The sequence below is a fragment of the Ctenocephalides felis genome, unplaced genomic scaffold, assembly GCF_003426905.1.
Source record: "Ctenocephalides felis isolate EL2017-DRISC unplaced genomic scaffold, ASM342690v1 CF-g0.4_SCAFFOLD_02751, whole genome shotgun sequence".
NCBI lineage: Eukaryota > Metazoa > Arthropoda > Insecta > Siphonaptera > Pulicidae > Ctenocephalides > Ctenocephalides felis.
The window spans coordinates 7,850-28,275 of NW_020538905.1; the positions used below are offsets into that span (position 1 = coordinate 7,850).

A 20,426-nucleotide genomic window follows, 5' to 3' on the forward strand; every position below is an offset into this window, starting at 1 on the left:
TAAGTATCGATTTTTTGGCATTTGTCAAAATTAGACTTTTCGTCGGCGATTGCTCAAAAACGTCTGGACCGAAAACCATTTGATGTGTCTAAATGAGGACTAACGCTTGTCAGTTTTGTGCGACAATCGGCCGAGCCGTTTCTCTGAAATTTGGAAAAAAGATTTAAACTTTTCGTCCACATTTAAGCACAAACTACCGATTCGATTTTAAAAAATTAAAAACTGTTCGAAAGATATTAGTTGAGAATGAAACTGATTAGTTTAGGTGAAAATCTACCGTTTGCTTGTATTTCGTCGTTGAAAAAATATTTGAGCCGATTTTTATGAAACTTTTTTGATGATATATATCATGATCTTATACAACGTATTGAAATATTACGGCCTTACGACAAGTAGTTTAATTTTGAAAATTCATCAAAGTTTGAGAAAATGAGTAGTTTTTTTGACGTTTGTTAAAATTAAAAGTAGACGATTTACTTGGTTTATCGATAAGTACTTGGTCTTAATGAACATACTTAACCATTAAAATCCTACGGCAACTAGTTCAATTATAAAATTATTGAATTTTGAAAATTTGCCTTTAGAAAATACTCCGAGTTAATGTCTTCGTTTTCAATTATGTGTGATATTGTAAATCCACTGGGAATACCTTGAATCCCTCATAAATTAATTTATTTTTTACTGAAAGTCGATTATTAACAAATTTCGGGAAGTTCATGTAACTTGCCTAAAGGCAAAATACCAATACAAACTAGTTAAAAAATGGTTTGAATATTACACATTGATGGAAAACGAACACATACGAAATACGAAGCCGAATACATACACACGGTGTATTTTTTAAAAGCGCGGCCAAATAATCCAAACTTTAATTATCATAAGTAAAACCACTTGTCGCAGGCCTTATTATAGTTTAATACGTTCATTTAGAGTAGAAAATCTATCGCCATGCAAAGTGTCACTTAAATCGCCAAAAAATGTGACAATCTATTATGAAAAAGAAACGACTTGACCGATCTTCGACAGAAACTATTTATTTCCAAATGGTATCAATCGAATAAAAAACGGCTAAGAATTTTTTACAAAACCATGGACGATAATTTTTGCACTTTTCTGCCAATAGTAAAGAAACGGATCGACCAATTGTCTCAAAAAACTAATCAACGCAAGCGCTTATCCAGTTTCATTTTATAGTTTTTAAATTTTAACATCGGTTTAGACGAGAAAACATCGAGAAAAGATCGTTTTTTAAAAAATACACATACATAAGGTAAGGCTAAGTAAATTTGAGCAATTATATTGTGAAAAATAAACGAAAAACATAACAACCAATAAGACACAATAAACAAAAAACCATCTGACTATGTTTTAGTACAACCTCCAGTTAATTCATCACTGTAAAAATGTGTTTTTTTTTTGCTGTTTTTAAAAAAACTGTCACTTGGTCTTTTTTTACCCCAAAGGCGTAGTAAAATCGGACGGCGAGAGGACAAACAATCCAATTTACAATTTTCAATTTTAAAAGGATTTAACGAAATAATAGCTACATTACTCAACCAATAAAAAATATGAATTTTATAGATACATTTTTTACAGAGATAACTCTGTATTTGATACTTTGTCCAATATCTTGTCTCTTGATTTGATATTTTGTCCAAAATAGTCACCAGCAGAGTTGAAATAAAGATTTATTTAATTTATCTTTTGTAAAAATGCTTTTTTTAACGTCGTAAGAATCAGGGTGATGGCTTGTTGTACATTTTTTCCTCTACTTTCAAATATTGTTGTTAAGAAATCCTTAACTTTACTTGTTTTTGAGATATCGGTGGTGGACCGTTTTACCCGCAAATATTTAAGCCCCGCTCTATCTTATATAGATATATATATATAATATATATATATATATATTTGTTACATACTCATTGAGAAGTATTGAAACTTTTCAATTATGACCCCCCCCTGACGCCGAAGCTGGATCCGCCACTGACATAGCAAAGAATATATACAACGCAGTTTTGAATAGAAAAATACCATGAAAAAGACAAAATACTGGTTTACATATATCAAAAGCGTATATTTCATACTAAATATAATGGTATGAGAACTCTAGACAGACCTTTCCGACCGTTCGAAGTATAAAAAAGTTAATATCCTTATAATTATCCTTCTGTACATTTTTCGTCCTGATTTTTTTATTGATCGACAGCTAATGAAATTTTAGGAAAAGTCAAGAAATTTCAAGTCGATAGGATTACTAGAAGTATTTTTTTTTAATTGAAGTCGAAAAAAGTCTGGCCAGACCACGCCGACCGACGGAGGGTTAAGTAATTATAATTACACAACTGTATTTATTATTGATACAACATAAAAACAATTCCAAAAACAAAAACCAGTATAAAACACAGCTAACAGACCAAATTAATCAGCTCAAACATAACATAGATTTTTCCAATCCCACGATCCTACATTTCGAAAATAATTTATTTAAAAAAAGATTTAGCGAAGGATGCCATATCATTACACAATGAGACAGCTATAAATAAAAGAACGGACAACAATTTGCTTTGCAATGACTATAAAATAATCCTAGACAATTTTTCAAAACACCACCATATCTGAATAAAGCGTATATTTTATTATTTTAATATTTTACCAGAAACATATGTTTACCAGTCTTTTTACTTTTTCACAAAAAATTTTTGTAAACACAATTCATTTAGTATTTATACGTCAGTTAGAATGTAACAAAAAAAATTGACAAAAATCATTAGTTTAAATGTTTCAATTATTAATAGCTTGGTTATTGCTGTTTAAATAGTGTAGTGTATTTTTGTATAATTAATTTTTGTAAGTATTTATATATAAGTTCTATAACTATATATCAATTTCCTCCTACATTATATAAAATCTTTTAGTTGTTCCACTGAATGACGGTCTCAACGAAGACCGAAACATATGGCTAAGTAAAGCATTTAAAACTACTTTAGTTTTTTTTTCTTGGTGTTACTGCCCGAATCAAAATATATATCAACACCAAACTCACACATATCTTCTATATATATAAAAATAAGTCGAGTTTTCCTTCCTGACGATATAACTCCAGAACGCACGAAACGATTACGACAATTTTGCATTCGTTGGAAAGGTCTCGTGCTCTGATGCAAATTGCTGGAACGTCACGCACCGTAATTAAAAATTTTAATAATAAAAATAATCAATAACTGTTTTAAATAATTTCAAATAGATTATCTTCTATATATATATAAAATTAAGTCGGGTTTTCCTTCCTGACAAAATATCTCCAGAACGCAAGAACCGATTTCGACAATTTTGCATTCGTTGGATCTCGGGCTCCGCAAGATTTATAGCTAAGCAAATTAATTGTGCATGGCATCGTGCCTTAATGCAAGCTGCTGGAACTTCACGCACCGTAATTAAAAATTCGAATGATGACATTAGTGAGAATTATCAGAATTATGCTTGGTTAAGTCAACGAGCAATTCTTGCCGCAAAGAATAATGATGTACACGCTCAGAATTTCACAATTCAATCAAAATTGCTGGCGATTTGGTGACATACCAATAATTCCGACTGGTCTTCTGTTTGACTTCAAACGATTGCAATTTCCAGTTCGCCTTGCGTTCGCAATAACAAGTCGCAAGGCCAATCGCTTAGTGTTTTCGGGATAAATTTCAAATAGATTATTAAGAAAATCATTGTTTTTTCACATGGGCAGTTATACGTTGCCTGTTCACGAGTTGGAAAACCATCCGCTTTGTTTGTGTTAACGTCAGACCAAAAAACAAAAAATGTGGTTTACCAAAGTGCACTTCAATGAAACGGATAATTTGCGGATTCACTTTCATTTACTTAGAGAAGTTCAACTAAAAAACACTTCGATTTTTGTAATCGAAATAAATTCATTACTGTTGTATAATAAAATCAAATTTTTCCTTTTCAAATATAAAACAAGCAAAAAAAATCTTCATCTTTCTCACGAAACCATCTGGTGGCGAAACGGAGTTTGTCGGGTTTGCCAGTATATATATATATACACTCATCTTCAGTGTAATTTCAAAATGTTACTTATATACTACACATTCTTTAATATTTAAATTATTAAATATTTTAAATATTAAAGAATGTGCAGTATATAAGTAACTGTATGAAATTAAAAATGAGGTGGTGAATTGTAATTATCATATATTGCTAAAATCTGATTTATATTTAAATATTTATATATATATATATATATTATATATATATATAAACTTAATCTTTTTTTTCTAGCTTGCTAATGAAGTTGCCAAAGCAGCGGGTTTGAAACAAGTCTTATTAGCGGAAAATGCTGCATTTGAAAACTGTTCTGCTGAAGCCTTGACAAAACTTGTTGTTGCAGTTCAAGAGCAATATAAATTTACGCATATTATTGGTGGTGCAAGTTCCCTTGGCAAGGCTGTATTGCCAAGAATAGCGGCCAAGTTAGATGTTTCCCCTATTTCTGAAATAATTGATGTTAAAGATCCTGAAACATTCGTTCGTACAATTTATGCCGGTAAGAATACATTGAGAAAATATTTACAACAATACTTTGTTTTGTATGTTGCTTATATCTTGAATGGCATCGTGCCTAAAGGCAAATTGCTGGACTAATAAAATATTCAATTAAATGTTTTCAAATGTTATTATAAATACTGTAACTGTCATTGTTCGTATTTTATTGACAAAATATAAGAGCTTATGTATTTAATGATAATGTTTATATAAGTTTACATAAAAAGTAAATGAATAAAACTCAATGATCCCTTTCGAAGCAGAGTTAGAATAAAGATTCTTGTCTAATATTTCTCAGAGTTATATAAGTTGAGTTGCGAAAATTGAAATCCAAATTATTTGCAATATTCGAAAATAAAGAAAAGACTAGTGGGGCGCATGGCATCATGCTTTAAGGCAAATTGCTAGAACTTCCCGTACCGTAACGAAATGTTCGAGGAATATTATATGTTTTCAAACAGATCATTATAAATTCTGTAATATCGTTAGATATTTATAAAAATTATATAAACTGAATTGCAAAATTGAAATTATTTGTTTATAGTATATTAGAACATTAGTCAGAATTGAGAATAAAATCTGAATTATTTTAGATACACAATTTTTTTTTTGGAAAAAAAAATTGAAATAAAAATTTTGAAACAAAAAAATTTTTTTTCAAAATCAATTATTTTGTTAAAACAAGCAGAAAGTTCTTTGAATCATACAAATCGGACGCTTAGTTCTCTCAAAAACTGCCATTGTTTGCACATTTAGCTTTGTATCTTCGAAACGGCTGGACTTGCCTTTGCCAAAAACTAATCAGCACATCTCTCTATCAATAGGAATCAAATGTTTTTTAAACCATTCAAATCGGTTGATCTGTGCGCCTGAAAACGTGAACGAAAAAATGCGGATTTGTGTACTTTCTGTACAAAGTTCCGAGATACGACGCATGTTTCGTATCTCGGAAACGGCTGGACCGACCTTTTCCAAAAACTAATCAGCATTAAATCTCATGAGTAGGAATCGATTGCTTTTTCAATCATTCAAATCGGTTGAGCGGTACTCCCGGAAACGTCGACGAAAAATTGTATCCACACAAACGCACACACACATCCATTTTTTTTTTAAGTATGCCAAAATGTTCAGGAACCTCTAAAATGTGAGATATACAAAGAATTTTATTTTCGATTTTTGGCCTTTTAGTATAACTTACCCTACGGGAAGGTAATTGAGCGCGGATCAAGACTGCCCTAAAGGGTAAGGGCGCTTTGCCATACAGAATCGGCCTCACCCTGGTATTTAAATAATGTATACGTCATTTTATAGGTCTATTTCATAAAAACCGATATACGAATTTTCAACTTTGTATCTCACCTTATGGCCGAGATATCATTGAAAATATGTGAAAGTGGCCCCTTTTTTCAAACTCACTTTTTGGCGTAACCATAAAAGATATCGAAAAAAAATTTACGTGGTTCTATTCATATTGGCATAGGCCACATTATGTAAAACAATCGATGCCAAATAATCATTTATTATTAGCTGAAAAAGATAAAATAATTTTTCAATTGATGTTTTCCGGTAGTGCGCTTAGTTGAACCACCTTCTAATTAGCGTTATTCGAAAGCCTATTGTTTTTTCTTTTAGTACCGAAAATATTGTTCATATAAACTTGGTGGAACACATAGAAAAATTGAAAAAATCGGAGCCAGTACAACCGCGCGTAACGCTAATAGACCTGCAATTGCATGCAGTTCGTTATTTATATTTATATATTTAACTTCCCGTAGGGCAAGTTATAGTAATCGCAAAAAAATCGAAAATGAAAATTTTTATATATCTTTACGTTTCAGAGGCTTCTGAACATTTTGGCATACCTCAGAAAAAATGGATGTATGTGTGTGTGTGTGTGTGTGTGTGTTTGTATGTATGTACGTGTGTGTATGTATGTGCGGATACAAATTTTCGTCGACGATTTCGGGAACACGGATCATTCGATTTCATAAATAATTCAAAAAACATTCGATTCGTATTGATAAGGAGACGTGCTGATTAGTTTTTGGCGAAGGCAGGTCTGGCCGTTCCGAAGATACGGGGCAAAAAGTGCCGAAAACGGTAACTCAGTTTTTAAGAGAACGGAGCGTCCGATTTTAATAATTCAAAAAACATTTTACTTATATTGACAAGGTGAAAAACCGATCAAATTTTCATAAAGGCAGGTCTAGCGGTTTCGGAGATCTAATGAAAAAAGTAACAAAAAAATGCCATTTGGCGGTCTTTATGCAGTTAAAGCAGTACGATTGCTTTCAAAAAAAGTTTAGATCTTCCAAAATATGTCAAAATAAAGAAAACATTTTTTTTTTCAAAAAAATAATGAATTTTTTTTCTTTTTATTTTTTTTTTTTTCAAAAAAAAGTAATTTTTATCCAATTTATAGTTTCTCAAAAATCTTATTTTTTCGAAGTAATTTTTTTTCAAAAATGTTAATTGGTTTTAAAAAAATAATAATTATTGGTACGGGAAGTTCCAGCAATTTGCCTTAAGGCACGATGCCTTAATTGCCTTAAGACAGAATTCCACTTACAGCTAGTTAAATATATTTATACAACACAATTGTACAATTATAGATATTATATGGTACATAACTTAAATTAATAGATAATAATACAAACAATATGAAAATGAAATATAATTTAAAAAAACAAACGTTCACTTAAAATCTTATTCTAATTTTTACAGAATAATTACTGAAAGTTATAACTCAAATACTTATCAATAGAGTAAAACACTTGCTCTTTAAAAAATGTGTTGAGTAGTTTATAAAATTTCCTATTTCCAACTTCTCTAATACCTAGTGGCAGCTTATTGTAAAGCATTATTGACCATCAAAGGTATTAAATGAGGAGGCCAGTTTCAATGTGGGACCTTTTACAAGTTTATGTCTTGTGTCATTATAAATACATTCGGGATTTGGGGTTAAATTAAACAGGTTGCCATTATTTTTTATAAAACAGAGGGTGATTAGGAGAAAAATGCATGGAACGGGTAGAATCTTGTGCTCATGGAAAAAAGGTCGACAAGATGTAGTGGACGAAAGGGAAAACATAACTCTGATTGCTTTTTTCTGTAATTGAAAAACTGATGTTAGTAACGGTGAAAACCCCCAAAATTGAATGCCGTAAATTACATTAGAATAACTAGCTGTAAGTGGAATTCTGTCTTAAGGCAATTAGGGCATCGTGCCTTAAGGCAAATTGCTGGAACTTCCCGTACCAAAAATTATTATTTTTTTTAAAAACGATTAACATTTTTGAAAAAAAAAATTACTTCGAAAAAATAAGATTTTTAAGAAACTATAAATTTGACAAAAAATTACTTTTTTTTGAAAAAAAAAATTGAAAAAAAAAATTATTAAAATTTTTTTTTTTTAATCTTTTTTTTTTGAAAAAAAAATGTTTTCTTTATTTTGACATATGTTGGAAGATCTGAACTTTTTTTCAAAGCAATCGTACTGCTTTAAATGCATAGAAACAAAATATAAAGCGCGTAAGCGCCGCGTCGCTGTCTAACGGGTAAACATTGGTACGGAACCCATAGGAATGAAAACAAAATTTATACTTACTGTTAAAATCTCTATAAAATATCTGATAATTTGATGTGCATATGTCTAATGATCATTTTTGACCGCCAAATGGCATTTTTTTTTACTTTTTTCGTTAGATCCGCTTTTTTTTTACTTTTTTAGTTAGAACCCCTAAACCTGCCCTTATAAAAATTTGATCAAATCTTCATCTTGTCAATACAAGTAAAATGTTTTTTGAATTATTAAAATCGGACGCTCCGTTTTATTAAAAACTGAGGTACCGTTTTTGGCACTTTTTGCCCCATATCTTCGGAACGGCTAGACCTGCCTTCGCCAAAAACTAATCAGCACGGCTCCTTATCAATACAAATCGAATGTTTTTTGAATTATTCAAATCGCTTCATCTGTGTTCCCGAAATCGTCGACGAAAATTTGTATCCGAACACACATACATACTACGCACACACACACACACACACACACACACATACATCCATTTTTTCTAAGGTATGCCAAAATATTCAGAAACCTCTGAAACGTAAAGATATATAAAATTTTTCATTTTCGATTTTTTTGCGATTACTATAACTTACCCTACGGGAAGTTAAAAATATGAGTACATAATAAATTGTGAAAAGGCTCTCTTTGCTTACTTTCATTTTTAAATTACGAAGCATAAAGCAGGTTTTTGATAATTTAGGATTCAGAGTGTTAATTATGTGATGATCCCATTTCATATTGTTACTAATATTTATACCAAGAAATTTTGTATTATTCAAAAACTCATAAGTGTTATTATTAAAGACGTTCGGACGCAAAGTAGTGCGTGATGCGCCCGAATCCCGAAACGATTGTTAAGAAACTCGGAATGCGAAAATATTTATTATATAGATATATATGTTTTGTTATATTGCTGATATATAGGATTTTGATAAGTAAATAGGTATTGTTTTGTTTTAGGTAACGCTATTCAGACACTGAAGGTGAAAGATGCCACTAAAGTCATATCTATTCGTGGCACCAGCTTTGAACCAGCTGCATTAAATTCTTCTCCAGCTGAAGTGAAAGATGTTCCAGAGGGTGACTATAATTCCGATTTGACCACATTTATATCCCAAGAACTAAGTAAATCAGACAGGCCTGAATTATCAAGTGCTAAGACTATTGTATCAGGAGGTCAGTGGTCATTCTCATATAAATCTAAGTATAAAGTAAAGTAAAATACCTCACATGAAACATAACTTTGTTGAATATCTTGCAAACAGATTTACAAGAGATAGCAGTATTTATCTTGTGGTTTTTGTTGTTCATTTTTGTTTAATTAATAACGCTATTTTCAGTTATAAGTATATTGTATAAGGCTTACTTGTGCCAGCTAAACTTGTACCATACTTGTACATATATAGCATGATCTTCGAACAATTGTTGACTTTATATAAAAGACAGTTCTTAAGTCTAATAAGTACAATAATATTGAAATAATATACTAATAATCAGGGCCGGTCCTGCCTTGCATGCTGAAATAGTTTGTTAAAGAAGTAAAAATAATTTGCAAAAAAGATGGATTGCAATAACTATTTTAAGGGAGTCTTCCTATGTGACGGCCTGTTTTTTAGGGATATTTTAGGATTTTTTTTCTACGACCAGTAAATATTTAGAGCTTCAAGTTTTTTATCATTTATTAACACATATTTGGACAGTATAAATATAAAATTTCAGCTAAAAATATTCAGTCATACTAGAGTTACAGCGCTCTGAACACCCCCGCCTCGAAAAAAAGAGCTCCCACTTCCTCCACGATTCCGGCTGATCGGCTTAACTGAAAAAAAAAAATAAACGGCGTTTTAATTTGTAGGCTTAAAAGCACGGAATGACCTATAATCAAATGAATATAAAAAAAATTGGATTTTTGATAGACATTTGAAATAAAAGTTGCAAATTAGGCGTTTTTTTTTGTTTTTTGCTATAAAAAAATCGAAGTTTTGAAAATTTTCTTGATTGATAATAGTTCATTCCATGCGTTTAACACGTTAACTGCCGTGTCACCCGTATTCGGGTGACAGCAAAAGTTCTCATCAGGCCACGTCACCCGTATACGGGTGACAGCAAGGGTTCTCATTAGGTCACGTCGGGTGACTCCTTCCAAAGGTTTTCCGAACATTTTTAGATAAATATATTACAGGAGATAATAATACTGTTGATTTTTTTAAAATCGTTTATTAGCAAAATTATTTACAGTGCAAAATATTGAAGCATTCACTGCAAAGTTGCGGTTGACCAGGGCAGCTTGGACAAAAAGTGGTAGGTTTTCTGAGATTTACTCGTGCCTTTGATCGGTCCAGTTCTTCTCTTTTATTTGCGTAACACCGCTTGCATGCGCGTCTAAGGCTTTTCCTCAAATTATTTCTGCGAAAGGCGATGCAATGCGTATTTCGTCGAACAGAAGACAGTGTTAAATCTTCACTCAGTCCTAGTAACTTTGCAGCAATCAGTTCCCTGAATCGTCTAATATTTACAGTTTTCTTTGTAACAATTTTGTAAACGACCAAAGCGTTTACAATTGACGTCCCCAGTAGAAGTTCAACGTTCAAGACAGAGCACGCGTGGCCTGACGGGGATTTTCTTGTAAACACGCGTGGCAGTCAACGTGTTAAATATATTGAGTGTGCCCTGTAAATTTCAAGTAATTCAGTCGAGCCGTTTCTGAGATACAATTGAGGAAAGTTTGAAAAACACAGCTTAAAGAAAAACGCGTTTAAAGTTTCAAGTCCGTTAAAAACTATCAAAATATCAACTCTTTTACCTGCTGTATCTTTAAAACGACTTCGAATTTTCTAAAATCGCTTTACTACCGTAATTTTAGACATGTTAAGGGAGCAATTTATGAAAAAAAATCGATTTTTTCAACCCATCACATAGGAAGACCCCCTTAAAGAACAAAAGACAAAAGATAATGAAGCATTATTTTGATTGAGTTATTACAAGATGAGAGAATTTTAGACCCGCAATCTTATTTTAGTGTATACTATTACTGTTTGGATATATTAATTTCACAAACCAAACAAGATTTCAAAACCTTTGCGACGTAAGTCATTTGCGAACACAAACACTTTGCGACATTTGTCTTTTTGAAATCGAGAATTAATAAACGTTTCCGGAAAACTGTCGACTGAACTACTGTAAAGAAATATTGTATAATATCTCATATGATCATGACCAATTGATAGTTCTAGAAATAGGTTTGAATACAGAAATCTAAGAAATTTATTTCATTAAGGTACAATGATGGATGCAATGGGGTTGCATCCAGTTTTCCCAACGAAATAGCAGTATGCATTTTATTCTTGACCCTTCCAGTTACAATCGCAACTGCTAAAAAAAAATTTAAAATTAAAACTAATTAAAAATTACGTAAATACTCTAGGACATAAATGTCTACAAGACCTGTATGTTCCTAGAGAGAGAAAATTTATAAAATTTCAAGATCACTAAATGAGTCAGTTTTTCAAAAAAAGGTAAGGAGAGTGAAAATATATCTGGAATCATTTGTGAAAAATTCAGAAAGTTAGAGAAAATTAGATAGATAAATAATTAGAATGATAAATAAATATTCTTATAATATTATTTTTATATTTTGTGAAAAAAAAATTTCTTCTTGAGGGGGCCGCCAAACAACTTTTGATACGGAGCCCCGCCAAAGCACGCTACGCCCCTGATTATTACATACCAATGTCATCTATGTGTCATCCTACGGTCTTATTGTGTGTTTTAATTCAATAATAACAAAATAATTTGTTATTAACTTCCCGTAGGGCAAGTAATAGTAATCGCAAAAAAAAGAAAATGAAAAGTTTTATATATCTTCAGTTTTCAAAGGTTTCTGAAAATATTGGCATACCTTAGAAAAAATGGATGTATGTGTGTGTGTGTGTGCGTGTGTTCGGATACAAATTTTCGTCGACGATTTCGGGAACACGGATGAAGCGATTTGAATAATTCAAAAACCATTCGATTTGTATTGATAAGGAAACGTGCTGATTAGTTTTTAACAAAGGTTTTTTCTAGAAGCTACTACTATTACTGCTACTTACTAAAATTATTACTTCCGTTTTGTATTTAACGGCATATACCAAATGTGTATTCAACCTTTATGAAAAATATCTATATAATCGATAGTTTTAATCATATCTCATAGGTCTATAATGTTTTAAGGGGTTTATTTTGACAATAAACTATGTTACTATGCAAATTTTCATCAATAATCCATTAGACTAGTTTATTAGACTGTTCTTAAACCAAGCAAGAGTCTAAAATAATGAAATTAATTTTCTAGGACGTGGTTTAAAGTCTGGTGATAATTTCAAATTATTATTTGACTTAGCGGATAAGATAGGAGCTGCAGTAGGCGCTTCTAGAGCCGCGGTAGATGCTGGATTTTGCCCAAATGATATGCAAATCGGTCAGACAGGGAAGATTGTTGCACCTGTAAGTAGCATGCTTCTTTTAATTCTGATAAAAGTATATTAACCTTAATTTGAAAACATTAATTTACTAATATATAATCCTATGTGTTTGTAATAGGGTTTATACAAAAACCGATCTTTCAGAAAACCGGTTTTTGAATTTTAATTTCACTAAAAAAACGGTTTTAACCGGTTTTCGAATTTTATATAGAAAATAAATTTTTGCTCGAATATTCTGTAATTTATCCGCAAATTTAGTGTAATTTCGAGAAGAATTTGACTGTATTTATTTATTGTTCAATTTTGTAGATAGTAAACAAAATTATTTTAATTTCAATTAGTAGAAGTAAAAAATAATAGTTTATCTTGATTAAATAACTTTGAAAATAATTATTCGTTATTCATGCCTCTTTTCACATATAAGAATGAAAATATTGTTATGATAGTGAAAGGAAAGTTTTCGAACAAATAAAAATAATTCATTTCTAAATAAAAAAAATCATTAAATTAAAAAATAAAAGTAAAAAAATATTAGATACATGTTAATACATACTTGTTAATATCTATTTTAGTTTTAAAAATAATTAAGCTAAACTCGGATATTGTTTGTTCCGAGAAATTTTAATTAATTAATTTTAAACATTCTAATTGTTTTTTGTTTAATGAAATATGATTTCAAAAAACTGAGAACGTCTACCGAATTGCTACTTATTGTTAGATGTGTCTTTTGTTCACTCATAAAATTTCCTGAAATAGAAAATACTCTCATACTAGCGACCAAATTATGCTTAATCATTTTTAAAGCCTGATATAATAATTATAAGTTTTTTGTTCTTTAATTTGTGGTTTCTACGGTTTAAAACTCTTTTTTTTTTAAGTTTGTGTAGTGGAAGTTACTTCTTCAAGAAGAAGTCACACTGATTTAAATTAATATATACACTGCTATAAAACTCTAAATTAATATATACAAAACATTTCTGGGAACCATTGCAGACTGATAAGATATAAAATGCTATTGAACCGATATGATTTCAAGAATCAAAACACTTTCATCTATCTTTTATATTTGGCTATATTTGTCATTTTCTATTTATACAGTGAAAACCGACTTTTTTCACTAAAAACCGGTTTTCGAATTCCATAATTTTGGCAAAAAACCGGTTTTTGAAACCGATTTTTGAAAACCGACAAACCCTAGTTTGTAATAATTTGTCATCTTTGTGTGCGTATTTATAGTTTAAATTACGTTAAAGATAGACTATATTATTTGTATTCAGATTATGCGTTTTGAGCAAAAACCTTAACATTTTTTTTGACATTTTTAACGTATTCAATGCGCACAGCATGATTTGATATTGAATACATAAAAAAATGGCACAATTAAGATGATGCAAGTGCGGAGATACTTGAAATGTTTAATTAACAATTATTGTATGGAAATGTTACCTTAACATTACAAATAGTATTTCTGACAAATTTATAATTAACTTCCCGAAGGAGAAGTTTATGTTTCCATAAAAAAATCCGACTCGCGAATTTTATGTTTTCTCGACGTTTCAAGCCATTCTGAATCGAATGAGACCAAATTTAGAAAAAGTATGTGTGTGTGTGTGTGCGTGCGAACAAATTTTTTGACGTTTATCGACGTTTTCTTCAAAACGGCTCGACCGATTTCAAAAATTTAAAAGCCATTCGATGTATCTCTATGAAGACTAGCGTTTCACAGTCTTGTGCGACGATCGGCCTGGTCGTTCTTTGTAAATAGCAGAAAAGTGAAAAATTTTTCGTCCACGTTTTAGCCCACAGTTCTGAATCGATTTTGAAAATTCAAAAACCGTTCGAAAGACATTGGTTGGGAATCGTGCTGATTAGTTTTTGGGAAAGATCGGCCGGGCCGTTTTCTCGTAATCAAGTGTTGAAAAAAAAATTTCGACGATTTTTATAGTTTTTTTTTGACGGTAGATACCATAGTCTTTTAGATCATACTAAAATATTACGGCCCTACGACAAGTCGTTTAATTTTAAAAATTTATCAAAGTTTGCAAAAATTGGTATCGTTTTTTTTAGCATTTGTCAAAATTAGATCTTTGATCGACGTTTTCTCAAAAACGCCTGAACCGATTTCAGAAATTTAAAAGCCATTTGATGTATTTCCATGAGGGTTATCGTTTGTCAGTTTTGTGGGACGATCTGCCGAGCCGTATCTTTGTAATTTGGAAAAAAGTGGTAAACTTTTCGCCTACATTTAAGCTTATGCTACTGTAGATTTTCACCTAAAACTAATCAGCACCATTCCCAACTAATATCTTTCGAACAGTTTTTGATTTTTTAAAATCGGTTCGGTAGGATGAGCGTAAATGTGGACGAAAATTTAACACTTTTTTTCAACAGTTAATTGCAAGAAAACGGCTCGGTAGATTTTCACCTAAAACTAATCAGCACCATTCCCAACTAATATCTTTCGAACAGTTTTTGATTTTTTAAAATCGGTTCGGTAGGATGGGCGTAAATGTGGACGAAAAGTTTAACACTTTTTTCCAAATTACATAGAAACGGTTTGGCCGATCGTCGCACAAAACTGAGAAACGATAATCCTCATCGAGATACATCAAATGCTTTTTAAATATCTGAAATCGGTTCAGGCGTTTTTGAGAAAACGTCGATGAAAATTCTAATTTTGACAAATGCCAAAAAGACCATACTAATTTTTGCAAACTTTGACGAATTTTTAAAGCTAAACGAGTTGTCGTAGAGCCGTAATATTTTAGTATGATCTAGAACAGGCGTCGGCAAGCTTTTAACTGTGGTGTGCCGAGCCACTCTACCAATATGATTCAGAGTGCCGCCTGAATTCTGAAATATATAACCAGGTTCTGGGGGAGAAGAATTATAACCAAATTTATCTTTTAAACATTTTTATTAACTAGTGGGGTGCATGGCATCGTGTCTTAATTCAAATTGCTAGAACTTCCCATACTGAAATTAAAAATCATGGTACTGAACCCAAAAAAAATTACACAAAATATGTACACAGTATTAAAATCTCTATAAAATATCTGATAATTTGATGTACATAAGTCCAATGGGTGTAAAAATACTACAATGTTTATAAAAATACTACAATGGGTGTAAAATTACTACAATGTTTGTAAACAATACTACAACGGGTGTAAAAATACTACAATGGGTGTAAAATTACTACAATGTTTGCAAAAATACTTCAATGGGAGTAAAATTACTACAATGTTTGTAAACAATACTACAATGGATGTAAAATTACTACAATGGGTGTAAAAATACTACAATGGGTGTAAAATTACTACAATGTTTGCAAAAATACTACAATGGGAGTAAAATTACTACAATGTTTGTAAACAATACTACAATGGGTGTAAAATTACTACAATGGGTGTAAAAATACTACAATGGGTGTAAAATTACTACAATGTTTGCAAAAATACTACAATGGGAGTAAAATTACTACAATGTTTGTAAACAATACTACAATGGGTGTAAAATTACTACAATGGTGTAAAAATACTACAATGGGTGTAAAATTACTACAATGTTTGTGAAAATACTACAATGGGTGTAAACAATACTACAATGGGTGTAAAATTACTACAATGGGTGTAAAAATACTACAATGGGTATAAAATTACTACAATGTTTGTAAACAATACTACAATGGGTGTAAAATTACTACAATGGGTATAAAATTACTACAATGGGTGTAAAATTACTACAATGGGTGTAAAAATACTACAATGGGTGTAAAATTTCTACAATGTTTGCAAAAATATTACAATGGGAGTAAAATTACTACAATGTTTGTAAACAATACTACAATGGGTGTAAAATTACTACAATGGGTGTAAAAATACTACAAGGGTGTAAAATTACTACAATGTTTGCAAAAATACTACAATGGGAGTAAAATTACTACAATGTTTGTAAACAATACTACAATGGGTGTAAAATTACTACAATGGGTGTAAAATTACTACAATGGGTGCAAAAATACTACAATGGGTGTAAAATTACTACAATGGGAGTAAAATTACTACAATGTTTGTAAACAATATTACAATGGGTGTAAAATTACTACAATGGGTGTAAAAATACTACAATGGGTGTAAAATTACTACAATGTTTGTAAACAATACTACAATGGGTGTAAAATTACTACAATGTTTGTAAACAATACTACAATGGGTGTAAAATTACTACAATGGGTGTAAAAATACTACAATGGGTGTAAAATTACTACAATGTTTGTAAACAATAGTACAATGGGTGTAAAATTACTACAATGGGTGTAAAATTACTACAATGGGTGTAAAAATACTACAATGGGTGTAAAATTACTACAATGTTTGCAAAAATACTACAATGGGAGTAAAATTACTACAATGTTTGTAAACAATATTACAATGGGTGTAAAATTACTACAATGGGTGTAAAAATACTACAATGGGTGTAAAATTACTACAATGTTTGTAAAAATACTACAATGGGAGTAAAATTACTACAATGTTTGTAAGCAATACTACAATGGGTGTAAAATTACTACAGTAGGTGTAAAAATACTACAATGGGTGTAAAATTACTACAATGTTTGCAAAAATACTACAATGGGAGTAAAATTACTACAATGTTTGTAAACAATACTACAATAGGTGTAAAATTACTACAATGGGTGTAAAAATACTACAATGGGTGTAAAATTACTACAATGGGAGTAAAATTACTACAATGTTTGTAAACAATATTACAATGGGTGTAAAATTACTACAATGGGTGTAAAAATACTACAATGGGTGTAAAATTACTACAATGTTTGTAAACAATACTACAATGGGTGTAAAATTACTACAATGTTTGTAAACAATACTACAATGGGTGTAAAATTACTACAATGTTTGTAAACAATACTACAATGGGTGTAAAAATACTACAATGGGTGTAAAATTGATATGTGGAACCAAAAGGTGAAAGGATAACGCATGCAATTTTCTTTAAAGAATTAAATATTTCCGACAATGTCATCCAACAATTTAATTTTCCATGGAGTCGTCTTCCTGATTTTTTCGTAATTCCTTAAATTTTGTTTTCCATAATTCTAAAGATATTAGTTCCATAATTTCCATTTCAAAATCATCAACATTCATCCACTCAAAAATTGAAAAATCAAACGGTATTATTGATGGATCTATGAAATCTGGTTTTATGAGGAAGGAAAATTTAGGCACATAAGCTTTAAAGTCTTTGCATCTGGAAAATTCATCTTTAAGTGCTTCAATGTAGATTGAATTACATTAGCGAGCTACATTAGATAAGTAATTATATTTCAACGCGTGCCGTAGGTTGCCGATGCCTGATCTAGAAGACTATGGTATCTACCGTCAAAAAAATAATCATAAAAATCGTCGAATTTTTTTTTTTTAAACTTTATTACAAGAAAACGGCCCGGCCGATCTCTACCAAAAACTAATCAGCACGATTCCCAACTAATATCTATCGAATGGTTTTTGAATTTTCGAAATCGATTCAGAATTGCGGGCTAAAACGTGGACGAAAAATTTTTCACTTTTCTGCAATTTACAAAGAAACGGCCCGGCCGATTGCCGCACAAAACTCAGAAACGATAGTCCTCATCGAGATACATCGAATGGCTTTTAAATTTTTGAAATCGGTCCATCCGTTTTGGAGAAAACGTCGATTTACGGCAAAAAATCTGTTCACACACACACACACACACATACTTTTTTCAAATTTGGTCTCATTCGATTCAGAATGGTTCGAAACGTCGAGAAAACATAAAATTAGCGAATCGGATTTTTTGATGAAAACATAAACTTCTCCTTCGGGAAGTTAAAAAGATAAATTAAAACTTTGTGTCCTTCTCTACGCTACCAATAAATGCTTCTAATTCTGTTATACAGTTTTCAATAAGCTTGGATTATGCAATAACGACAAATAAGTACAAGGGCGAAAAATATAAATTAGGAATAAATTTGGTATGATGTACAAACACTCAAATCATCGGATGTGTTGTGATGTTTGACCAATGTTTTGTTCAATTTTTCAATCACAATTTTTGCAATTAATTGAATAAACTAGGGTCATATTGAATGTATGAGAGACGGTGGATTTCATTTGTGAAAACATTCTTCAAAAATCCACTTAAATTGAACATGAATCTAGTTTATTCAATTGTACAAGTGCAGTGTATTTTTTGTTAAATATTCAAATCGGGCGTTCCTTTCTCTCTGATAATGAATTACCATTTCAGCATTCTTCGTCTCGTATCTTTGAACCGGCTGGACTTGCTTTTGACAAAAAACGAATCAGCACGTCTCCTTATCAATAGGAATCAAATGTTTTTTTGAATTATAATATAAATCGATTGATGCGTGCTCTCAAAATTGCTCAACATGAAAATATATACAAATTTTTATTTTTGTTTAAGTTGAAGTTTAAAATATAAGCTGATTCTAAAATCGATTTGAATGCTGTGCCTGATCTTATATGTAACATATTAAAATGTAATTTATTTCTAGGAACTCTATATTGCTGTTGGAATATCTGGAGCAATTCAACACTTAGCTGGAATGAAAGATTCTAAAACTATTGTTGCAATCAATAAAGATCCAGAGGCACCCATATTTCAAGTTTCAGACTTTGGTTTAGTAGCTGATTTATTTAAAGCAGTTCCAGAGTTAACTGGAAAGCTTTAGTAGCTAATTACTATAATTGGCAGCTGTACAAGTATTGTGCAGGTGTATTCATTTTAATACAAAACCCATTTAATGTGCCTAGGAATATGTACACTTTCTATTAGCTCTGAATTTTTGGTCAAATAGCTGTGATAAGATTGTAAATTCAATATAATATAACATTGTATTATGAGGGTTTGAATAAATCAAAACAAAAATACATTGAATCAGTTTATCTTTACATAAAAATAATATCACCTTCACCTAATTAAATCTTTTGTGATCTAGTTCTAAGACGATTATGTATCATGCCTTCAGTGCTGTGACATCCATGTGGAATCTATGTGGATTTCAAATTACTGGGGAGATTTTGGGATCTACAGGCGATAAAATATTAGTAATTTTATTTACTTTATATAAGGTGAGTATACGTTTGGGATTGGCCTGAACAGTCTTGGATTTCTACCTTGTTCCCGGATTTGGATCGCTTGTCTCGGATTGTTCCAAGTTTTCAAAAATTATAGGCTTAAATTGAATTTTTGCATTTACTTGTAATCGGCTATTGTACAAGATCTGTAAATTCTGTTCAATTTTCGTCGACATTCACTTGAAAAAAAAATAGCACTGGTTTTTTTTGTTTTCATAATTTTTATAAGTTAATTTTCGTGAATTTGAAAACAAAGTTGCAAATTATTTATCTGAGAAAAGCTTGTTTAACCCACCTTTGAAGATTTGTATTCGCAATTTTTTCATTCATAATGTTTTGTTTTATATGAGCATACTTGCTGTCGTGCAACATAATATATGTATATCATTCCCTAATATTTATGATAGGTAATGGTAATTTTACTATCAATAGTAACTGCATTAATACCGATAAAAAATTTCAACTAGTGAGGTGTATGGCATCGTGCCTTAAGGCAAATTGCTGGAACTTCCCGTACCGTAACAAAATGTTCGAGGAATATTGAATGTTTTCAAATAGATTATTATTATTAATATTGTAACATTGTCTAATATTTATAAGAATTATATAAAATGAATTGCAAAGTTGAAATTATTTGTTTAAAGTATATTAGAACTTTAGCTAAAAGTAAAAATAAGATCTGAATTATTTTCGAT

The 20,426-nt window shown here is 30.8% G+C and overlaps 1 protein-coding gene across 1 annotated transcript; it reads left to right on the forward strand.

Annotated features, from left to right (window-relative positions):
• Positions 1–992: 992 nt before the first annotated feature.
• Positions 993–19,358, forward strand: LOC113381259 (electron transfer flavoprotein subunit alpha, mitochondrial-like). The gene is made up of 5 exons (XM_026620220.1): positions 993–1,046; positions 4,291–4,555; positions 9,083–9,298; positions 12,456–12,607; positions 19,149–19,358. The coding sequence occupies exons 1-5, from the start codon at positions 993–995 to the stop codon at positions 19,323–19,325; spliced, it is 864 nt and encodes a 287-aa protein (XP_026476005.1). The 3' UTR covers positions 19,326–19,358.
• The last annotated feature ends 1,068 nt before the right edge of the window (positions 19,359–20,426 follow it).

Bases quoted from the DNA above. Each gene is read 5' to 3' on its own strand.
- LOC113381259 (XM_026620220.1), top strand. From the start codon at position 993: ATGAAAAAGAAACGACTTGACCGATCTTCGACAGAAACTATTTATTTC. The intron at 4,556-9,082 runs GTAAGAATACAT...GTTTTGTTTTAG, and splicing joins CGTTCGTACAATTTATGCCG to GTAACGCTATTCAGACACTG. The intron at 12,608-19,148 runs GTAAGTAGCATG...ATTTATTTCTAG, and splicing joins CAGGGAAGATTGTTGCACCT to GAACTCTATATTGCTGTTGG.